Raw genomic sequence first — 23,233 nt, 5'->3', positions numbered from 1 at the left:
ACTGCTCTTTGACAACCTACAAGGCCAATGTCCATCACTGCTACTGCTACTGCTACTGCTAATGTTACTGCTGATAGTGCTTCTATGATAGATAATGAATGGAATGCTATTGAAGGCCTCTTGAGTTTAAAACGATACAATACAAGTGATTCATCTTTGTCAACAACAACAAATCAAAGCCATCTGCAATTACCTGTCATGATAATGGACAACAATCATACGAACAACAGTACTTCCTTGAGCCCCCCTACTCTTCCAATGATCAGAAGCAATAGCAGTGCTAGTGCCTATAGTGAACAACAGCAATATTGGTGTTATCCTTACTCTACGTCTGCTTCATTTCCTAGGACGCCATATCAACTTCCTTCTATCAATGAATTTCTACTCAGTTCATCATTGGAGTCTCTCCATCATATACAACTGCAACAACAGCAGCAACTACAAAAAGAACAGCAGCAAAAAGAAGAAGTAGAGCAGGTATTTGCCTTCAAAAAAGAAGTTGCACACAATCATCACAAGTCAGCTACGATTAACATCAGTGTAAGTGGTGGCAACATTAAAAAGGTCAAGAGCCACACTCGACGCAACAAAAAGGTGCGAAGGCCCATGGCTGCCGCCTTGGGCTCATCTCCCTCTTTCTCTTCTTCTTCTTCTTCTTCTTCTTCCTCTTCGTCAATTACTACTACGACTACTACAGCTGATACTGCGATGAATGGTATCGACATAGGAGGTGTTCAGCATCATCATGCGTATAACAGCAGTTCGTCGCCAACCTCTACTTCTTCTACCAACACCACTACCACCAACACTGCTACTAGCACAAGCCTTAAGCCAAGATGGCAAGATAACGAGCGTCAAAGCCTGATTGATGCCATTATTAAAGAAAAGAACCTAGATGATATGTCAAGTATCCCATGGGAGAAGATTTCCAAATTGGTAGGAAGAGCTAAAAAGTCTTGCAAAGACCAGTGGAGACGAGAAATGCTGCCATATTTATTAAATTTCTTTATTATACGGCATCCAACAACAACATCTGATGAAGAAATCGTCGTCGACACGAACAACAACAGCACCAAAAAGGGCTTATGAATTTTCTTTTATTTAAAAAAATTGTCGACGTCGATGTAAAAAACTGATTAGATCATACTTTGTAGCTACTCCAAGACACCATTTCCTATTTGTATCTGTAATCACTGCGAAAGAGTTCTTTTCAAAGAATTTAGCTAATGAACAAATGAAATCAAATAAATAAATTAAAAAAAAAAAAAGCAATTCTGTTAGTCAAGTAGATGCTGTCAAATTGACGCAGAAAGTGACAGGTACCTAGATCTGCTAAACTCGTATCTGGTGTAATCACTTCATATTTATTGCTACTAGTATTACTCGGCATTCCGTTCTTTTTATTGTTTTTGTTGACAAATCGATACATCACATCATCCACTTTATCTGTCATTTGAATATGTCCGTGTTCGAGTTGATTTTCTAAATGGCTCAGAGAGACATAGCCCACCAATTTTCGAGTCTCTGTTTTGATCACGGGCAACTGAGAATATTCACGCTCCAACATCAAATCATAAGCATGCGCCACAGTTGCAGAAGGAGCAATAGTGACAGCTGCAGGCAATTGAAGATCCTCGACACTAGCAGCGCGATATCGATCCTGTGAGACGTATTGTAACTCTTGACTGATGAGATCATCAGCCAGATCATTTTCTAACAGCCACTCGTCCGATAATAATGTTGATGTGTAATTTTTTGCTGCGTCATTGAGGATAACAAGTACGCCTGGTTGTTGCTGTTCTTGTTGTTGTTGTTGATCGGTTAGGAGCTCAGCAGCAGGATGATTGGCTGTCGAATCAGTAGCCATACTCTTTAATACAGCAGCCACAACGGCTCCAGAAGAAGGACCACATAAAATACCTTCATCACGAATCAAGCGACGACTAACAGAATAGGCTTCTTGATCACTGACTTTGACCCATTTATCTACAAGTGATTTATCGAGTACTTTGGGTATAAAGTTATTACCAATATCTTCCACTTTCCAATCCTAAAAGAAACAGAAAATATCACTTCTTTAGTTAAATGAATAGGGGACTCTCATGATTGGTTACGAAGCTGCCTTTACCGCTCTGGCATGAGCGCTTGTGGGTGCATGCTCTCCCAAAACAGAATCCAAAGGCTCAACACCGTACACTTTCACATGAGGCATTTCTTTTTTCAAGCATTGCGCTACACCTGTTATTGTTGCGCCCGACTCTACGCCAATAAATACATGATCTACACGTTCCTTTTTTTCGTTGATCTGCTCTATTATCTCCTTGGCCAATTCATGATACACCGTTAAGTCTGTCAATTGACTTTCATCGATAACAGTAGCGTCTGATAATTGTTCAGCCAGTTTCTGAGCCACAGAATACGCACTCTCAGGCGCTTCCCTACGTACTTCATTAGGTACTCTCAAAATTTCTGCGCCCAAGGCTTTCAGCAAAGCAATACGATCCTTGGAGATACGTTCAGGTAGGATAGAAATGATGCGATACGAAGGACCCCCTTTGGCGATGCGCCTTTTTCTTTGGGCGGCCAAAGTCGCCAAAGAGATTCCGAGGTTACAAGACATAGGTATGATCAATGTTCTGTTATTGGGTTTGTCTTCCGAACTTGCAGTTTGAAAGGGGGTTTTCCTTTCGAGTTCTATCCATGTTATTATCAAATTAATCTTGGTTTAAGGGATACTTTGAAGATAATAATTGCTCGGTTTCCAAGAGTTACCATCTAAAAGATACTTGGCTAGTCTGTCCTTATTACTTCCAGTAGGATTGAGATATTCAAGTTTAGCAAGGATACCAACTAAAAAAAGAAAGAAAAAGGGCCGTTTTCGTATTAACGCCAATGAATCAATGGAAGGTATACTAGACGGGTACTCTATCGTTACTTTGCTTTAAAAGCCTCAACTTCACCATAGAAGTTGATCCTATGCTATCCATAACGGTCTCGGTCACCATGGCCATCAACTTTACAAAGAAGAGAAGAAAAAAAGTGTTTGAGCAGAAAAAAGGGGGCGGGGGCATAATCCGAAAGATTTAGATTTGAGTGCTGTGTCTTCTGAGGCTAAAACCTGCTGCCACTGTTTGCTGCTGCTTTCCGCGAACAGGACAGGCCAAAAAAAAAGAAAAAAGTGGAGATGACAGCGGCATTAAGTGGTAGTTTATTGGACCAATCAGAAAAGAGTTTGCTCCACACGAATGAAATCATCTAGGTCTTTCGCACACGCACACATACGCTTTTTGAAAGGGAAAAAACAGTGGGTTTGATCACATGCGTAAAACCATTAATTTCATGCGCCATTATTCTCCTTTATATTTTTTTTCTTTTTTTTTTTTCATTACTGCGCTACTTTACTTTTTTTTTTTTTTTCTTTCTCTTTTTCTTCTTGTTTTTCATTGATTTCAACGACTCTATAGTGTAAAGCCAAGCATCAATTTACCGTAACTCTTTCTTCTGTTATCAATTAAAGAAGTATCAAATCAAAAGTCGAGAACTTTAAAAGACAGACACAGCTTATAGATTAATTTACATACGCATTCAACAAACAACTCATTTCAAACATGCGTTCCAAATTTAAAGACGAACATCCTTTTGGTAAAGCAGATAGCAAGAACCACAAAGCATACGCTTCTTTTTTAAACTGAGGAATATTAATTCAAAGAGTTGTTTCATAATTCATATAGAAAAGCGTAAAGCAGAGGCAGAAAGAATTAGACAGAAATACCCCGACCGTATTCCTGTTATCTGTGAAAAAGTCGAAAAAAGTGATATACCAACCATCGACAAAAAGAAGTATTTAGTACCTGCTGATTTAACAGTGGGTCAGTTTGTCTATGTCATCCGAAAAAGAATCAAGTTAAGTCCGGAAAAGGCTATTTTCATTTTTGTGAATGAAATCTTACCACCTACAGCAGGTAAGAGAGAATTAAAAGAAAAGAAAACCTCGGAAATAAGACTAATGGAATCGATGGCATAGCTTTGATGAGTTCTATTTATGAAGAGCATAAAGATGAAGATGGCTTTTTATACATCACGTAAGCATACATAGTATGACTATCATGTTCACAATAATGTAAAATTTTAGTTAGTGAACTCACATGACCCTCTCTCTCTCACCACTATGCGCACATGTCCTTAGCTATTCTGGTGAAAATACATTTGGACAACCCACGTCAATCTAAGAATGGCCTCATGGACGGTACTTTTTTTTTGGGGGGGTTTTTGAACAAGAAAGACAAAAGAGAGGATCTATGTATATGTGTGTTTTTATATAAATAAGTATACCTCACACCCATTTATCAATATATTTTTTTTCTCTTGAAAAAAATACATTATACTTCATTATCTATACGCATCCAACACATAATAATAACATGAATTTTTTGCGAATTTTTTCTTTTACCTTCCTGCTTTTCGCTTTTATGAATAACCTCGAAAAAAAAAAATCAAACTGAGTGGTTTCCCCCTAATCCATACAGATAAAGGACGTTTATATTCGAATTAGGGAGACAAAGTTTTCTTACCATCACGTTCCTCATTCATTCACTTGTCAAGATAAATGTGTTCAGTCATCAGGAAAGAAAGTCATTATTAACAGTATGAAGTAAAAATGAGACAGAGAGCAAGAGAAGAAAGTGCATGAAAGGTATGTATACATGTTATAGAACGGTATAGATTAATTTATGGATGAGGTGAAATCGCCTGCAAGTTGAAATATATATTGATAATCTGGTTTAAAAGGATGCGCCATGCAACCATGAATAATAGGCGGCAAATACTGTTGCTGCGGCTGTTGATTATGGATGAATTGTAAACAGCGCATGTGTGTGCCTGCCAGCACTTGAATTAACTCTCCAGTTTCTATATGACGCACTTCAATAAACCTAGCATCGAATCCTATCACAAAAGGATATTGAAATGCGACTGACTGAGGTTCCCCTTCCCATTCAATCAAAGGCGCATTCTTTACATAATTTCCATGAATATCGACCATGAAGCAGAAAGCATTATAGCATAACAGATAACATTGTTCGCGACAGCGGTACATGCCCAAGGGTCGAATATTATGCTCGCCTCGTTGGAGCACAAACCGAAAATCATCCGGATGGTTGATCAGGTCTGGTAGGTTGCGGTTCATGTGGAGCGCTTCTAGATTGACGATTTCAAAGCCTCGACTGCACACAATGACCACACGCGCTTTCAAAAACTGAATAGCATACGATTCGGTACCAATGTAGAATTCCATGGATGTCTTGAACCAATCTGGCATCTTCTTACTGCTGAATAAAAGACTGGATTTTGCTTGTAAGAATTTACTGCTGGTTCTGGGGTCACGCAGATTGCCACAGATGGGCTCAAGCACTTTGAAATGGCTGTCTACACCACGTTTTTTCATAGCAATCACAAGAGTGCGGCCTTGGCATAGACCAGAGTGAAAAAAGGATATATGCTGAGCTACTTTTTGATAAGGTTTATTGTCAAATGGTGATTTACTGTTGTTATTGCGCTGTAGTTGACGTTGTTGTTGTTGCTGCTGCTGCTGTTGAGAATGTGGAAGCAAAGAATCTAAAGCATATGCATAAAGTGTTCTATCCGCCAACACAAGAAAGATGGAATGATATTCTAATACTGCAATTTGTTGCACATCTGATAGGGCTACAGCTAATCGTATTGTTTGAGTATCGCCCTCAATACCAATCCAAATACCTTGGTGGGTGCCAATGGCGATCATGCGGATTCCTGTTGGGCCCAGAAACGGAACTGTACAGGTTACTTTTCCGTGATTGTGTGGTGAAGGAGTATTAGAGCCTGCAAACGCCGTGTCACTGAGAGTTCTTATGTCAAAGACTTGTTTGTCCTTATGAGCCATTTCATAATCAGCTTTTGCTTCCACTATTTTTTGTTTCCAGTCCATACGTGCTTGTGCATTTTCTGCGTAGAGTACATAGTCTGCTCCTCGTCGGCCTAAATGTTGGACCAACATAGGATAGCTATTGGAACCAAAATGGTTGTTGTTGTTGTTATTGTTGTTCGTTTGAGAATAGCTTCCTCCTCCATTATAAATAGTTGAGCTGTTATTATGCTGGTATAGCATAGGACGACCATGGTTCCCCGTACCATTCCTACTACTATTATCATTCAGGTGATTGGTGCTGCTAGTACCTTCATAATAAGTGCTCGTCATATGCCTTAAACCAATAGAAAAGCCTTCCGTTGCATCTTGAATATGTAGCAATTCAAAGGGTATCGGCTTTTTTGAGATAACATATTCAACGTCATTGCCTTTTGTGGATGATTTTTTCGTTTTGGTCATCAACAGAAGGTGATCGAACAAAAAGACATGTAATTCTATCGTCTCTACACCAATGTGCGATCTCCTTGTCAAAATACCTTCTTTGATCAGCCGCCTTCCTGGCTTTAAGAGATCGAGTTGACAAAGTAGCTGCTTTTGTTGCGGGGATGGCTGATCTCCAGCCGCACCTCCTATCGCTTTACAACGAATACGGCTATGAATTTCATAGATACGCAATGTATTTTTGGTCTTTGTCGTCGCTTCGTCCACTTTTGTCGCCACATCTCGAATGGTCTCCATGCACTCCGTCAACGTCTTTTTATCAGGATGATCATCCGACGTTTTTTTCAACACGGCGCCAATTAAAAGGGCATAGCGCTGTAATCGAGTCACTGGCAAGATGATGAAGTGGCGGAAGGGCAAGCGTCGGCATTGAGCGAGCTGCTCTCTTGCTTTAATAAAGTGACGGAACACCATGTTCGTCTCTGCTTCTACTTTGGCGTAATATTCAGCCAACACCACATGAGGGCCATAACGCATATAGGCTTTCATGAAGCGTGGCACGTGCCGTGAAAATATCCCGCCAATACTGTCGACCAGACCAATGCTACTGGAGGCTTGGCATATGGCCTGGTAATCACGCAGTTCTTTATAGAGTGTATCATGTATATCTAATATTTCTTGATAGTTGTTCAGGACTTTATCGTGAAACGCCTTCTTTCGGTCCTCTTCAATGCACTGTGAGTTGAGTAGTTCTTTGGCAAAATCCACATCCAGAATCTTCAAATCTCGTACATAGTCATCCTCGGTATAGATGAGTTCATGAATGGCTTCTTGTCTTTTGATCTCGTCTTCAGGCATTGCTTTCAAGATATCTTTTGAAACAGTAGCAGACCATGCACGGGAAAGAGTCTACTATGCCAACCAGCAACAACAACAACAGCAGCAGCAGCAGCAACCACCACAACAAATATCCACGCATACCCAAACGTCCGCATCCAACCGCGTAATAATAAAACGATAAGTATATCATGACAAAAAAAAGTCTATTCTGAAATTAAATGATGTAATAATGAGACTTTACCGTATCATGAGAGGAAGAGGAGACAATCGATGTATTACCGGCGGCGGTTAACTTTTTGAAAATAGGTCCATTCAAAGAATAAAGCTTGTTGGGACATGATACTGAATAACAGTCCGGTTGACCTGGTAAACAACTCGATGAATAACAACGTGTAAAAGGTGTATAAACGCCTTGGAAGCGTCTACTTTTAACATCCTCATCCTCGTCATCATTATCTTCTTCTTCTTCATCCTCCTCCTCATCATCATCATCATCTTTTACGATTGCTGTTGATGCTGTTGATAAAGTGTACATTTCGGTTGGTGAATTGTAGATTTTACGTTTCCGTACTGATTTCTCTGATATTTCACGAATTGGAACGATTAAGGGTGGATCGCAATACATCAAACTTTGAGCAACGCTCAGATATATTTTTTGTCTATCTTTGTTTTCAGTGAGTGAAGGTGAGAAAGCACTAATAAGGTCCTTTTTTAAAAGGACAAGAGGGGAAGGAGATCAGTTTTTCTATTCTTGTTATTCTTTCGTGACGATGTATATACTTTACTAATGCTTCTTCACCACTAAAACTGAGAGGATATTCTGCTGTACAATAAAGTTTTCTACGACTGTTTAGTAGATGAACGCCTTTAATAAAGTGCTTTGCCATGTAGGATAATAGAGCGTAATTTGGAGTCTCGAAAAAGAAAGAGAAATGCTGTTGTTTAGCATGTTTGGCTTTGCTGGTAGTAGTCTTAGTAGTACCCTTAGGCGATGTGATTTCAAATGCAAGAGGTGAGATCGCCGGAGCAGGCAGTCGACGATGGGAATGCTTTAAATTGATGGAAGACGAGCTCGATGAAAAGGACTTGTTACTGTTGAGGGAACTGGATCTTGTCGTTGTGGCCAATGGCTGATGATCATTTCGACCGTGTTGGCTGCTTATTCCCAGAAAGGATGGCGACATGGGAGGTGTGGTTGTTGTCGTATGGCTGGTTAATGTGCTTTGTTGTAGTTGCTGTGGATGGCTTTTTGATTTAGGCTGAGCATAAGCGTGATCAGAGAACGTTGGAGAAGACGTTATTGATATTGAAGTAGTCGTCGACAGAATGCTCGATGTTTGGTTGTCTACTGTAGCAGAAGCAGCCGCCATAGTAGCGGTAGTAGCTGTTGTCATACCTTTGTAAATTCGGTTGCTGCTGTGTTCCTCCTCATTATCGCCACCTGTAGAAGAGCTGAAGCGAAATGGGTACTCCATGTTTCTACTGCCATTGCACAACGTTGCAGAGTCTACATTAAGCGTTTGCTTTGCTACTGATGGGTGAGGGTAAATGTCATCTTTTTTAGAAGGTTGAGGAAAGCAATCGCTGGAAAGGGTATGGATGGGTCTATTGAGATCAAGTGGGGTGATGTCCCTCGAATGAATGACAACAGTATCATTGATATCCTCCTGCGAAGTGTTATTGCTACAAAGTTCATGTATGAACATGTCTAAATCTTGACACAGAGCGTCCAAAGTAGGTGACTGCACATGGCTTAGAGTTGGTGACCGATAGGATTGCTGATTCATGGATCAATATTGCATATAACTGTTTGAGAGGCTGAAAACGAAAGTATAGATGATACTCAATGACTCTTCTGCTTTTTGGAGGTCAAGTGAACAGCAGAATGTTTACAAAAGGGGAGAAGGACTGAGGATGAGAAGGAAAAAGAAACAAGAGAAGGATACAAAAAAAAAAAAGAAAAGGTACCGTTCATGGGCGTTCAGGGCAGCAAGGCAAACATAGTAATAAGTCCTTCATTTCTTTTCGGTTTGCGTGTAACCTGACAAGCTTTCTTCATATTTATTTTTTTTTTCATTTTTTTTTTGGTTGGTTGATGTCACACATTGAAAATGCTGCAAAAAAGACTCACCAGCCTCATCGAAACAGTCTTATGGTAAATAAACACGTGCTGACAGCACAAATCAGAGAGTCGACTTTCTTAAAATAACTTATCTAAGTAAGCACGCTTGATGAAAGAACCGTCAAGGGAGTTCAAATCTATTCCAAAAAAAGGACTCAAAAGAGAAAGTGATGAGGAGGCAGGAACAGTTTGTATCCAAAAGTAGGTAGAGCGACACTTCTCAAATGCCTCCAATGGAAGTCCTCTTCGCATCACTTTGATGATAGAGCCCCCCCTCAACCGTGAAATTTCTTTCTCTCATTGGTGCTTCAAAGTCTGTGCTCTATCTGTTGATGGTGTTGACTGTAAGGTCAATTTTGATCTTTTTCTATATAGTGCAGTCGATTCAATGTAGAATAATTAGTCAAGTTCTCCTGTCAACTATTGACATCAAGGTGCAGGCCATGTTTGCCCAGTTGTACGGTATACATGGTTCTTTCCAGACCTTGATCTATTCGGCAGAAAAGAAAACTTTTTTACAAACTAATCTGTTTGTCCGAGATTTATGTCACACAATCATTCTATTTATGCACTTCCTTTTTGCTATTTACCAAATAAGCTTCTTTCCATACAAAGTGTTACATCTTCATTATTTGATTCTTTGGATCAATATATAAAGACTGTAATTTTTCTTTTCTTTCTTTTAGTTTTCCTTTTCTGACAAAGATAGAGAGAATAACGAAAATGTCTGATGTAAACAACAACAATATGGGACCTGTTCGCCCGGCCGATGCTGAAGCCAAGGCAGTAAAGTATTTTATTGAAAAGGAAACCAAATAAGTGTCTCAAGCATGGCTAAGACCGAGCACTAACGAAAGGTTTGCATGTGTAGGTATTTCATGAAATCAAAGAAGAAGTCATTGATAGAGTAAGTACCTCTGCGGTGACATTTGTCTGTTCACAGTTTCTCTAATGAGTATTTTCTCTCTCACTCCATCCCATATAAGCTACATGAGGTATGTTATTGTTTTTAAAATCCTTGAAAAAAAAAAAAAAAAAAAAAAAAAACGAAACAGGATGACTGATATGTAATTTGCATAGCTCAATCACTTGGATAATCTCCATAATCTTCATGAACTAGATGATTTGAAGCGTATTCAGTCCTATATCCTTACTGAATATGCTGTTGAAGAGGTTGCTTATGGGTACAATTATTTTGGAAAGATCAACCTGGGAGATGAAAAATTCATCCATGTGAGGTAAACAAAAAGTGAAAGACTGTTTGAGAGAAAGGCAATGCAGAAGTTTCATTCATATCTCAACCATGGAAATTGTTTCTTATGTTTGATGAATCTAGAGCTCATAAATCACATGATGGAAAAGTTGATTTCTACTCTATCCGTACGGATGGCACCGCTATTTGGTCTCGAGAAGAGCCTTTGATATACTTCATTGACTAAGAATAAAAGGATGTCATTCATGAGTATTATACATACATGATTTTCTGCTTAATAAACTGACAAATCCAGCATTTTTACATTTTATGTGACGCAGAGAATAAGAGAATACGGAAAGAGGAGGAGTGTTTAGATATAATCACTCACTACAGCAAACTGCCAATGGCATCTGTTTCAGTAACAAATGATATACTCCACTTTATGTTTATTTGTTTGAGAGGGATAAGGAAATGTCATGTTTGTCCTGGGAAAAGGGTGATGTGTGAATGATATGTCCTTAGTGAGTTTTAAGGTGATTTTTTGCTCTTCTTACGACGCTCTGCTTCCAAATATATAACTTTAGTCGTCTTTGGTCGAATGCCAACCCATATTCTATGAGCGTTCTGTTTTATCAATGTAATGGCTGTCTTGTTTGATCTGAGCTTGAGGAGGTTCATTGATATATCAAATATGAGCTCCTCAGACAGACTGACAGTTCTTTTTTATACATTTAATGTGCAGTTGTTTTCGGATAAAAAGACGGCATCGTTCAATTTGTACATACAAGCTTATAACAATAATCAAGGGGGGCGAATGAACATTCGGGTTATGGATGGGTGTATTCTGTATTTTCTCTACTTGCGTGTTTCTTTTTGCATCTTAACACCTAGAAGACCCGGCAGTGATATAAATTGTTGGTGCCTCTGCCTACAGTCGGGTCTCTATTAGGAACCTAGTGCTTAGTTTGGTACGTGTAGTTTAATCAACGAATAGTCATTGCATTTACCTTCAACCGTTTGATAGGTTCACGTAGGGCAACGTTTATTGGTCAACGCTAGCGCAACTTAAGAAGCTGGAGGGTGCAATTAAAGATGCTTGATTTTTGAACAATATAAAGTGTTTGTCAGCACTAGCTTGAAGGGGATGGACTGAAAAGGTGTAAAAAGGCAAATGATGATGTTCGAAATAAGAAACTTACATGATGATAATAAAGACGCACATCACATACACAATACATTGGTGGTCTGACCCAACGGAAATGCATGTCATCCATACAACATCAGAAATAACAAACCCTGTGACGTGACGATTGAACCAAGACAGATTGTAATCACTGAATCCAGGAAAGGCGTTGCCTTGTGTTTCAATAAATTTAGTTTTGCTATTAAAGATCCGCAAAATGATAATCAAACTGAAACCTTCTTTTTGTTTACCCGACTAGTTTTACATTTTCCAAATGATAATGTGGTTTTTATCCATCTAGGCCGATAGAATATGTTCCCATTGCAGAATAAAACGCCTGTATCAATCATATAATTTAGTTTTTAAATTTTGATAATTCAAAATTGGGGGATGGGGGGGGGAAAACTCTGCTCATCAAAGGCTTGCCAGACTAGCTTTTATTAAAAGGCAATTCCAAAATTCCAGAGAGTTATGATTTTGTCCCAAAAATACCTAAAATTTTCTCCTAAAAATTCTTATAGAATTTAGTTTTTAGTGGGGATTACTACGACTACGACTATGATAACGACTACGGCCAAAGGGATATTCTTAGGCCTTGTCGAAAAGATACCAAATAAACGTGTGCGTATTATGACGGTGTTTTATAATAGCATTTGAATATGAAAACTACTGAAGATTACTGATAAATACATCAACAGGCATCGCCGATCCCCAGATAAGATTTCATCACTTATAAACTGATCTCGCTTCATTTTTCTTCACTATTGCCCAAATTGTTCAATAGAGCTCGTATCAGGTGGATCAAAAGGTGAAGAAGAAAAATTTGTAGCCTTTTCTTTCAATTTTCTGTAACGTTGATTCGGATTTCTGAATAGAAGCATTATCCATATCAATGTAGTTTCATCCATAAATCATTCCACTAGGAAGCTCGTTCATAAGCATATCGTCTGAATCTCTTTCATCACTAAACTGTTTTTCTGTCCATTTTAAGCAATCATAAAATATGTTGTATTCTATTAGGAAGAGAGAGAGGGACAAAACCAGGTGTAGTCGAATTGTGACAATTAGGCGGCAAATTCTCCATGCAACTTGTTTTAAACAAAGTGGACAACCAATTTAAACTCATGACATTTATATTTGAGAACGCGCCAAATATCATAGGTTAGACTGCAAAACATGAGACAAGGAAAAGCTGAAACTTCGAAATCTACAAATTGGCTTTTCCATCGTGAGAAAGAACAAATAGAATCAAGCCTTTTAATTGGTTAAGATAATACCGATCACTTTATCTTTTTATCTTTTTTATCTTTCTTCCCCTTAGGTTATCCAAAAAATATCGGTCCTTGGATTGAAAAATTTTGCCTGCAAAATTGGACCCCCCTTTTTTTTACCCTTTTTTAATATTATATTTTTTTGGTTTTTCTTTATCTGACGACCATGACAATATTTTCACTTGAGAAAATGAATATAAAAGATGACGATCAAATAGCAGCTTCTGCACCTACACCACCGTGGACGGATGAGGATAAAGAAGAGAAAAAACCCTCTGTTGAAGAAGACAGTCATAATGCCAATAATAGTGATAGCAATAATGGAGTTACAGTTTGCGCCAACTGTGAAACAACAACGACACCTTTATGGAGAAGGGATGCAAGTGGCAGAACGATATGTAATGCCTGTGGCTTATATTACAAGTTACACCTTGTTCATAGACCTGCCACTATGATGAGAACCGTGATCAAAAGACGAAAACGTTGTTCAGCTAATGAAAAAGCAGCGCAAAAGGAATTGAATCGTAGAAGATCAAGTATAACAGGAATGGACACAGATCCGGATCTGAATGAATTCAGACGAAGAAGAAGATCTTTGTCTCCTAGTTATAGACCTGAATTTTTACTCAATAGTCAAGCTCAGATGCTTAGCAGTGCTCCCCCTCCACCGCTGTCCGCATCATCAGGATCAGCAGCAGCATCAACAACACCACCACAGCCTTCTCGTCGTCAGCACACCACGCCTCATCATAGTAATACTTTAGAACCCTACACCTTGAACCATACAAATTCAAGCAGTCATCGTATACAACGGCGCCATAATAGTATTGCAGAAAATCTACATACGCACTTCCAAAATCATGATGACAATAGGAAACCTCATCAGCCATTTGTATTGCCTCCCTTATATCCGCCGACCTCTACATCCCACTTGGCAGTCAATCATCCATACAATCACAACAGCAACAACAGCAACAACAATAACAATAACACTAATAGCGACAGTGACAGCAATAACTATGCTCATAAGACTCCTACGACTAGTTCATCTCATCCTACTACCATCACTACAAATTTCAATAATAATAATTTCGATATTCATGTCTGTTCAAACAACATTGAAGCGCAAAGAGAATACCGTAATAGCTTACAGAAGGAAGTGACCCGCTTAACAACCCTACTGTCGAATACAGTCGCCATGTTACAAAGTATAGATAATGCTATCGCCAACGCGTTACCGCCAGATCAATATTGCCCTTACTGTAACGATAAACAACCTCAGGAACAGCATCAATTAGCAGCACGATCTTTGTTATCGTTGGCCAATCACCATCACTCCTCATCTCCTGCAGTACCCATGTCTCACCATCACTCTCATCATCAAGAATACCATCCCCACCATCATCGTTCACCTACGAGCCATGTATCGATGTCACCTTCTGATCCCATGCAAAGCCCTCCCTCACAGCAGCGATCTCCACCCCCTCCTCCGCCCATACCCAATCTGCCGCTGAACAATGGAAATGGTATCACATTACCATTTGATAGTGCGTCACATCGTTTACCGCCTATTTCTTTGAAACCTTCACCGAAAACGTTGCCTTCCGTACCAGCTGTACCATCATTTTTACCTTAATTTATAAAAAAGAAAAACCAATTTTCTCCCCTATGTCTATATTATACTTTGGTTATGTATTAAAAACGTATTCTGAATAGTATTTTTTTTTTTCTTAGAGATAGATTTTTTTATATTTGCAAAAATTAAAGAAAGAAATGACTGCACTTTTTGTTATGATATTGTTCTCATATCATTTTACCCCGTGCAAATAATAAAAAAAAAAAGGAAACCATAATAAATAATATCTAGAATTGACTCTTCATTGCCTAAGACGCGAGACTTACTTTTTATCTTCGTGTTACTTTAACCCACACTTTGTTAAATTAACTCATATAAACCCTAATTTGCTTCTGAACCGGGAAAGAGTAACCAGTCAAGAAATTGTTTTCCTAAGGGAGCTCATGGGGGGGGGCGGCTCTTGGGAGTGTTATGAGTAGTCGAGAACACATTTCGTCTCTTCACAAGCAACGCTGCCTATGATCCCTACCTACCTTAAATCCATCCTCTTCGCTCCCTGTTACGCGCAGATATTTGGCACATCCAATGGCCCACTATCTGTTCACGGTAACCAATACTTTCGGCAGATCCATTATGACTCGTGGGATGGACAGAATAAAACTATTCGTTGACTCTCCTGCAGCATAAATGGAATATATCATTTCCAATCTTACGGATTCTGGCAGAATGTAGTAAGAGTCATATCATCATTTTAATCATAAGCTCAAGAAGAGTAGAATTATCTATTATGATTTGATCTGCAAAAATAAAGTGATGCGATTTACTCAAATCCAAATACTGTAATATCTTATTCCTATCTCTAATCTGTGACCAATAAGATGCTGACTCGGATATACAGCTCAAGTATTCTTTCCGGAAAGGAGTATTGTTCTGACAAAACAATCACTCACAATTATCCTCATTGTCTGAAAGGATCTGTTCAATCGGTATTTTATATTCATCCAGAAGCAATTAATACAATGTTAATTACAACAATTGTAATTGACTGAATGTCCTCGACAGGACAAACATTATTTTGGTTATTAAATTGTACTTGATGCTATAATATAAAGGCTCGAGTCCGCCAACGAAAAGGCGTGATACGGCTTATGCAAATCCGAATCTAGTGTTGGTAAATCTATAGTCCATCCTTATTTCCTTCATTACGTCAGGAAAGATGAAACATGTTTTGGCTGCTTTGATAGACTTTACAAATCCAAGCTATACGTGTATGAAATATCTCTGGGACACCATGTCTCATCAAAACGGGTATAAATGACTCGCGGTGGGTGCCGCAAACATACTGTAGTAGACTAAATTTGCTCAACGCTGCTACTATTTTTTTAAAGGTTTTTGTTCACAAAGTCATTCCTACATCAGCTATTCAAGCCATGAAGGATGAGCATTTATATTTTGTGAGTTCCCAGCAAATGTCATAACAAACGCGTTATACATCATGGTTATACTGAAGTGTCTTATTTTGGCCTCAGAATTTTTTCTTTTGTGATCTGATCCAGAACACGAAGCTCGGAAGCCTTTGATCACGCATCACCCGCCAACGACAAAGCAAGAAACTTCTTCGTTGGCGAGACGAACAATCAATGGCTGGTTTCACAATTCTCATGTTTTCTCTATCTTCTCATCAGTTTGTCTAATAAAGACTTACTGCTGTGGTGTTGGATCGATAAACGACCGCATCTCTGTGACATTTTGCCACCTCATCACACTATTTTTCATTGCACGACTGCAAAAATACAGCATCGTGAAAAAAAATAACAATGTTAGTAATCAAGTGAACCTTTAAAAGCATCCAGTCATTTAAGAGACCCTTTCTCTAGCGGTACAATGGTTTACGTGTCCTCTTTGCTATTGCATGATCGTTTTTCGTTGGTTTTTTTGGTATAAGGAAGAATGATAGTAATGATATTGTCACATACTTTGCCGGAGGAAGAGACTTCCTATTGAAAATCCATCCCTTCTACACTAAAGCATGTCGTTCGCTCGGACATTGGTCATTTTGTTAAATATTTATCGAAAAGTAAAATATCCACTGGTAAGTCCTAATGCCTTTTTTTATATGTTTCTTAGTAGGTAAAGAGCTTTCATTATGGCAAGCCTCCAGACGTAACTCAGTCGATCGTCTTTTTTCGGACAAGTTGTGGTACGAATATTTTTCGAATCAAATGGGCAAGTGAGTCCAAAAGGGAGGTGAAATGCCATGATTTAAAAAAGAAGATGGCGTCTCTCAAATGATACTCATTAAGTGCATATCAGCAGCCAAAAACCTTTAGACAATAGACAGTCTGTTCGTTTATAAGAAAAGAGAACAACTCATTTATAATTGAGAAGACAAACAGTCCCCAGTTGACGTCTGACCAAAAAACCAAAAAAAAACCAAAAAAACCAAAAACAGTGTAGCAGTGACATACTCCTGAAACGGTTTCCAACAAAAATAATTATTTTTATTTATTTCAAAGAATAAATACGATAAATAAGTGCCTAGCAAGTTCTTACAGCAGCCTAGAAGCAAAAAAAAAAAAGAAATAGTCATGAGTTTCCAAGTTCCATTACGCGGATAGTCGATCAAAAAGAGTTCCAAGACAAGATCAGTGCTTCTTAGAGATATAACAGGTGTATTTTTTTCAAATCATACAACACAGAATGTTGATCAATGACAGAATACACTTTATCATCATTTCGTGTCTTTTAGCTTCCCAAACAATTTTCATATTAGCATATACGTTACCTTTTTAACATCAAAAATGACATGATCAATTGCTGTAGACCGATGTTTGAATATAATATACAGTAGAATTGAACTAGTAAAATGCTCAGACATCGCCTAAAGTTTCGTCATACCTCGAACACGCTTTATAATAACCGACACACTTTTAGATACTAAGTATCTAAGTGTGTCAAAAGCGGTTGAGGGAAGTGATATATTCTAAGCGTTTACCAAAACTTTCATCAGGGCAATTCTATTCAAACATTCGGATGGAAAGAGAAAAGAAAAGGAGTGCCAAATACGAAAGCGCGAAATATAACCAAAAAAATTTTTTTTTCTATTTCTTTCTCCTCTCATACTGTAACCATGCACGAGGTGTCAGAAGAAAACTCAACAAGCAACAGGTAAATATCAAACCTGTAAAGTCAAAGAGTGCTCGCTATAGCTTTTGGTGTTTTCTGAGCTGGGGCATAGATCCGCTTGCTTTCGTTTCAAGGCAATGAAGCTTTGCTTAATGTGATAGGTTGGAGGGCTTCTTGCTATGAAAATATAAGCCACCAAATTTAAACTTTCTGTCAGCTGCGTATCTATTTACCAATGTTCGTGAGATAATGCATTGTAATAAAAGATCCAGCATAATAAAAGAAACCTTTTCGAAGAGTAAAGGAGTGTACTATATAATGTCTGTTGACTTTTTTATCTGATGAGGGTCGTTGTGCTTTCCCAGTGAAGTATAGTGGTAAAAGATAGATATATAAATCTGAAGTCACATTCGTCTACCGCCGTCCCAAGGGGCTATAAAAACCCTACATCCCTTTTGAATCCTCTTTTGATTCTTTATCTCACAAACGACTCGTGATTTTTACTTCAAAAAAATACGTTGTTTGTTGGCTAATTAATCCAATAATCAGCTCAAGTAAAAATTACCAGACAAATGCATACGGTAGTAAAACCTTTGTCACGATTACTGAATGACATTGACCAAAGCCGTTCGAAATATGCAATTTATTATAATTATATTATTTGAAAATGAAAAAATTGAAATGTGTGAGGTAGGGTTGTCTATATCAGAGTTACTTTTTTAGAGCAATTTTAAAAACATTGCAAGCCAGCCAATGATTTCAATTTTAAAATTCAACTCTCCTGCATTTTTTCCCCCAAAGAAATACCCAACGAATCCTACCTGTGATTCTATACAGTAATATAACTTTTACATTTGAAAGTCATTCACAATCTGTCTAAAAGTGTCTTTATCTTTCTTCCAAAATCGTCCTTTAAGTATCCTCAATTTATCTGTTTCATGATATTATTATATGGTTGAGTCTACTTTAACCTATTCATTTTTCTTTTGATCGTAATATTCATTTAAAACGGACGCCCTGTGAAATCGTTGTCCAATCAATGATTGACATGAATATCCAAAAAAATTTGAGTCTTCCCCTTTTTTAAGTAAGCTAGTCTTTTTTTCTTTCTCGCATTCGTCAAAATCTCCACAAGCTTTTACAAACATAAATCCGATGGCTCAGTACAATTACGACGAGCAAGGATTCAACTTTTATTATTTTCTTATATCTGTTTTGTCCTTGGCCTTAGTGCCTACCACTGTACAAACATTTTATTCACTATTTAAAGGAAGTAAGTCAATCCATCTCTTTTCATCAGACACAGCCTTTCGTTGACAAACAGTCAAATAACGCTAACCTTTCTGGAACAACTTTATTCAAGGTGGCAAAAAGCAGAACCTATGTCAATGTAATACTTGTCAAAAAGAAAGAAAGAAATCAAACGCGACGAAACCCAATGCCATCAAAAAGCTCATTACCAGCCCAAAGTAATTTTTTATTTTCTACTTTTTATATCCCCATGCTTTTACATCATGGCAACCGTTCTAAACGTTGACTCATTTCTTTTGGAAAAAAAAAAGGTTTCTCTTTTTACTTATCGGTTGGATTGGTGTTGTGCTCTTAACTATGCAAGTCGCTAATGCCGAAATCAAGACTGCTACTTGGGATCCGTATGAAATTTTGGGCGTTAAAGAGGTATGCATATAAATATATATATTCGTGCACTCATGGGATAATTCTTAGCAGAAACAAACAGCAACTAACGCATTGCCTTCAACACTTATCAGGGCGCTTCGTTGGCCGAGATTAAGAAAACCTACAAGAAATTGTCACTTGTTTATCACCCGGATAAAGCAAAGCCAGGAGAAGAGGAAAAAAATGAAGAGACCTTCATTGATATTACCAAGGCCTACAAAGTGTAACTACCGCTTCTTTTCATTTTCAGTCATCAAAGAGATGAACAATGCTTGTCTAATCTTGATATCAACTTTTTCTTCTTTTCCTTGCTTCATAATCTAGATTGACAGATGAAGATACACGTAGAAATTATGAAGAATTTGGTCATCCTGATGGTAAACAATCCTTCACTATGGGCGTTGCTCTTCCTAAAGGACTTGTCGAAGGAAATGGCATGTATGTTTTGGGCTTTTATGCTATTGCTTTTGGTCTAGGCTTACCCTACTTTATCGTAAGTACTCAATAATGATAGAATGGAGAATCCAGCAGAATCATATGTTGACTATTTCCACCTCTTCCCTTCCATCACAATAGGCTCGTTGGTGGTATAAATCACGACGCCTCACTAAGGACAAGATTTTGAATAAAACAATGGGTGTTTTTGTAAAGGGCTTGAAGGAAGATAGCGAGTTCAATGGTAAGAAGAATTGGCACTTTTTTCTCTTTTCTTTTTATTACATCGATAACCTATAGTAACACAATCTACTTGGGCTTTTTTTTTTTTTTTGTTCTTTTCATATCTCTTTTACAAACACCAGACCTTATCTATATTTTGGCCGGTGCTCATGAATTTAAAGAAAATACTGATTACCGTGGCAACGAAGGAAACATCCTTAAATCCATTGACAATGCTATTGCTGAAGAATTAGAAAGCAGATTCGGCGAAAAATATGACCGCCTCGACAAAGATGAATCTATTCCTTCCTATCGCCGCAAAGCACGCACTCTGTTGTTTGCCCATTTCTTGCGTGTTGAGCTAGAGTCTAAGCATGCGACAAAGGCTTTGCTCAAAGACCAAAAGTACATTGTTGACAAATCGGTTCATCTCTTATACGGTCTTTTGCAAATCTCCACAGTGAAGCAATGGCTGAGCACCACCAGTCAAATCATGGAACTCCAGCAACACCTGTTACAAGCTACGTACCCAGGTGACGCCACCATTAAGCAACTGCCTCATATCAGCCAAAACTTCTTGCGCAAGGCCAACCGCAACAGAAAGAACAAAATCAATACTGTCCAACAATTGTTGGCGATGAATGAGCATGATCGTAAAGAATTCTTGAAATCTTTGGGTTCGGACGATGCTTATTTAGATGTGTTGGAAGTTGCTCAGCGTATTCCCAAGCTGAATGTGAAAAAGGCTACCTTCAAAGTGGTCGGTGATAGAATGGTCACCACAGGTGCTATTATCACTTTCATCCTCAAATTGAAGAACGGTGAAGTGACAGAGATGGATATCGAGCAAGAAAAGCAAATAGACGAGAACGATGAAGTGGATGAAGCTGTCATCGATGAAGCGGCTGACAAAAAGAAAAAGAAAAACACCAACAAGCCTACGCTCCCCTTAGGTCATACTCCCTACTATCCTAGTGAAAAGAAGCCTTGTTGGTGGATCTTCTTGGGTGATCCCAAGGTGAATCGTATTTTGGTTCCTCATCAAAAAGTAACAGACATTGTGGACGAAGAGACCATCAAGATTGCTTTCCCTGGCCCTCCCAAGCCTGGTGTGTATACTTTCTCTGTCTTTGTCAAGTCTGATACTTACAGCGGCACCGATATCTTCCAGGACGTCAAACTGGAAGTACATGACCCTTCAGAATTACCACCCGAGGACGACGTGGATGACACGATTTCTGAACCAGAAGAAGATTCTATTGCAGGTCAAATGAAATTGATGAGAGAACAAGGCTTTGCCTCTGCTTTAGCTGGTGGTAGCACTAAAAAGAAGCCTGAAGATTCTGACTCGGATTCTGATTCTTCTGACGAAGAAGAGGAAGATGGAACTTCTACCAAGAAGAATGATAGTGATGTAACCACCAGTGATTCCGATTCAGATTAAAAATATATAAATTATATATAGGACCCTACTTTTCTCTCTCTCAATATACTACACAAGCATCCTAGCATCACAAAAATTTCGTTCCTCTTTTGTTAAGAGCTTATAACATATATACAGATTATTGTTTTTTAAACCAAAATTGTATCCAAAATAAAAGAACAATGAAATAAATAAATAGTATTCCCCTTTTTGATATATAAAGATAGAATTGTGAAAGCAGCTATTTTTCAAAAAAAAAATTCATAGCAGTGCATCAATGGAATAGGTAATGACTAGTCTTTGGGATCATTCTGTGTTGATTTCCGAAGGCTTGCCTTTGGTGTTGCTCCGGCGGTTGCTCCTGCACGAAACAAAGGTGTTGGGGTTTTCCCTGCTCGTCGTAACGCGCTAGGACTATTGACACCCAAATAAGGTGATTTGAATCCTTTCGACAGCGTACTTGTATTTCCTCTGTAAGAATTCCTTAGTGCTTGACCAAATCCAGAGCGCGCCAGTGGTGATGACACTGAACTCATTCTTAGTAAATGTTGTGCAGCAGGAGATTTCATGCCAGCTCTACAAGTACATACACACACACACACACACAATACATACAAAATCGATCAATATCTAGCTTCGGATAATACCCCTTTTTACTTCTTTTTTCTTTTTACCCTAATCGTGGTGTTCCCCCACTATTTTTCAACAATCGTTGCTGTTCGTTTGTCTTCTTTCGATATGCTTTCGACGCCTTTTCAGACAGTTTCATACCTAATTCTTCTCTTCTGGATATCTTTGGCAGTGAAAATTGGGGGGCGGGTGTTTGAGATCCGTTGTTGATCAATAAGGGTGTACCCTCGATAGAGCCCCACGTCATATCCGGTGTGCCAGCGCGCGATGGACTCAGTGCTGGTGTAGAAGGCACTAGGTTATATCCTCGTATATGGGGTGTGGTCGACCCCTCCCCTTCTTCATCATTGCTTTTACGATTTAACTGACTCCAAGGTGTGAAGGTCCCTCTTTTTACTGCGGTGTCGGAAGGAGCTGATGCTGTGTTGTCTTTGCTGAACGAAAGCGAATCATCTGGAATATGAGTATTTTCATAAGAGATGGATTTCGGTGCTCCTCTTGCGTCTTTGTCGTCATGGATCCATGATTTGCTTTCCCCTTGTGGATAATACATTAATGCATTTCGTGCTTGGTACTTCCAGCCTGCTGGTGCTTTCTCATTGGCTTCAATCAGTTTGGGCTTACTGCCTTCTTCTCCGTTGGTTATGGTGAATCGATTGGATTCTCGGTCAAAGAACCATTTGTTATTGAGTCGTACTTTTTCATTCGCTTTATCCAAAATTTCTTTAAAAGAGGCATTGTCTTCACTGTAAAGGGAAAAAAAAAATCGGCTTGTGGTTTTAGTGACACTGTCCCCCATCTACCGTTGCTTTGGAGCCAAATGCTGATGGGTTTTTGTTATGTTCTTTCCGCCTCTCACCTGGTATAAAGGGTCTGAAATTGGTCCAGACTTAGATTTAAGTTGACTCTTTTTCGAATGTCAGACTCGTCTTCTACATAAAAATTAAGGACTTTGTGATTTCGATCGGGTATGGTTGACGCTGGTTGATTCAGCTTTTGAAGAGCAGCTTGTGCTTCTGTTAAATCAGCGAGTGATCCATTTTCTACTGCTGCATGATATTGTTGTGTTGCTTTCAGTTTCGCAAGCACTGGAAAGAAATCTCTTTCAATAATCAAACTGATAGCTTCAGTATATGTATCTTCATCAAGCACGACAGGTGTAGCCATAGAGATGGAAAAAGACGTAACAA

The 23,233-nt window shown here is 38.6% G+C and overlaps 9 protein-coding genes across 9 annotated transcripts; 5 read left to right on the top strand and 4 right to left on the bottom strand.

Annotated features, from left to right (window-relative positions):
- Window positions 1-27: 27 nt before the first annotated feature.
- On the top strand, window positions 28-1,089 carry BDF20DRAFT_837284 (uncharacterized protein; the record flags this gene model as incomplete). The annotated part of the gene is made up of 1 exon (XM_053079035.1): window positions 28-1,089. One exon carries the CDS (start codon window positions 28-30, stop codon window positions 1,087-1,089), a length of 1,062 nt encoding a protein of 353 aa, XP_052933993.1.
- A 12-nt stretch (window positions 1,090-1,101) lies between these two features.
- BDF20DRAFT_906985 (tryptophan synthase beta subunit-like PLP-dependent enzyme) lies at window positions 1,102-3,071 on the bottom strand (the record flags this gene model as incomplete). The annotated part of the gene is made up of 5 exons (XM_053083330.1): window positions 1,102-1,223; window positions 1,324-2,050; window positions 2,129-2,694; window positions 2,737-2,850; window positions 2,936-3,071. 5 exons carry the CDS (start codon window positions 3,069-3,071, stop codon window positions 1,102-1,104), a joined length of 1,665 nt encoding a protein of 554 aa, XP_052933992.1.
- Window positions 3,072-3,608: 537 nt separating this feature from the next.
- Window positions 3,609-4,229, top strand: BDF20DRAFT_824136 (microtubial binding protein; the record flags this gene model as incomplete). The annotated part of the gene is made up of 4 exons (XM_053077867.1): window positions 3,609-3,642; window positions 3,732-3,962; window positions 4,025-4,082; window positions 4,187-4,229. 4 exons carry the CDS (start codon window positions 3,609-3,611, stop codon window positions 4,227-4,229), a joined length of 366 nt encoding a protein of 121 aa, XP_052933991.1.
- A 494-nt stretch (window positions 4,230-4,723) lies between these two features.
- On the bottom strand, window positions 4,724-9,200 carry BDF20DRAFT_1002322 (CNH domain-containing protein; the record flags this gene model as incomplete). The annotated part of the gene is made up of 3 exons (XM_053074627.1): window positions 7,969-9,200; window positions 7,425-7,889; window positions 4,724-7,252 (listed from the first exon to the last, which is right to left on the bottom strand). Exons 1-3 carry the CDS (start codon window positions 8,968-8,970, stop codon window positions 4,724-4,726), a joined length of 3,996 nt encoding a protein of 1,331 aa, XP_052933990.1. The 5' UTR covers window positions 8,971-9,200.
- Window positions 9,201-10,028: 828 nt separating this feature from the next.
- BDF20DRAFT_823957 (uncharacterized protein) lies at window positions 10,029-10,547 on the top strand (the record flags this gene model as incomplete). Its single annotated transcript, XM_053077847.1, has 3 exons — window positions 10,029-10,091; window positions 10,177-10,212; window positions 10,386-10,547. 3 exons carry the CDS (start codon window positions 10,029-10,031, stop codon window positions 10,545-10,547), a joined length of 261 nt encoding a protein of 86 aa, XP_052933989.1.
- A 481-nt stretch (window positions 10,548-11,028) lies between these two features.
- Window positions 11,029-12,033, bottom strand: BDF20DRAFT_837279 (uncharacterized protein; the record flags this gene model as incomplete). Its single annotated transcript, XM_053079034.1, has 3 exons — window positions 11,029-11,218; window positions 11,700-11,856; window positions 11,949-12,033. The coding sequence occupies 3 exons, from the start codon at window positions 12,031-12,033 to the stop codon at window positions 11,029-11,031; spliced, it is 432 nt and encodes a 143-aa protein (XP_052933988.1).
- Window positions 12,034-13,204: 1,171 nt separating this feature from the next.
- Window positions 13,205-14,278, top strand: BDF20DRAFT_801081 (uncharacterized protein; the record flags this gene model as incomplete). Its single annotated transcript, XM_053076385.1, has 2 exons — window positions 13,205-13,626; window positions 13,999-14,278. Coding segments are annotated over 2 exons (702 nt in total), but the record flags the coding sequence as incomplete, so codon positions are not given.
- A 4,533-nt stretch (window positions 14,279-18,811) lies between these two features.
- BDF20DRAFT_906981 (Sec63 Brl domain-containing protein) lies at window positions 18,812-21,434 on the top strand (the record flags this gene model as incomplete). Its single annotated transcript, XM_053083329.1, has 7 exons — window positions 18,812-18,929; window positions 19,020-19,125; window positions 19,219-19,333; window positions 19,426-19,556; window positions 19,658-19,826; window positions 19,910-20,012; window positions 20,134-21,434. The coding sequence occupies 7 exons, from the start codon at window positions 18,812-18,814 to the stop codon at window positions 21,432-21,434; spliced, it is 2,043 nt and encodes a 680-aa protein (XP_052933986.1).
- A 272-nt stretch (window positions 21,435-21,706) lies between these two features.
- On the bottom strand, window positions 21,707-23,210 carry BDF20DRAFT_823662 (nuclear protein Es2-domain-containing protein; the record flags this gene model as incomplete). Its single annotated transcript, XM_053077817.1, has 3 exons — window positions 21,707-21,989; window positions 22,088-22,789; window positions 22,903-23,210. 3 exons carry the CDS (start codon window positions 23,208-23,210, stop codon window positions 21,707-21,709), a joined length of 1,293 nt encoding a protein of 430 aa, XP_052933985.1.
- Between the last annotated feature and the right edge of the window lie 23 nt (window positions 23,211-23,233).

The sequence above is a fragment of the Mycotypha africana genome (assembly GCF_025528875.1).
Source record: "Mycotypha africana strain NRRL 2978 chromosome Unknown BDF20scaffold_8, whole genome shotgun sequence".
NCBI lineage: Eukaryota > Fungi > Mucoromycota > Mucoromycetes > Mucorales > Mycotyphaceae > Mycotypha > Mycotypha africana.
The sequence above is the reverse complement of the archived record's forward strand: the minus strand, read 5'-3'. Positions and strand labels throughout refer to the sequence as shown.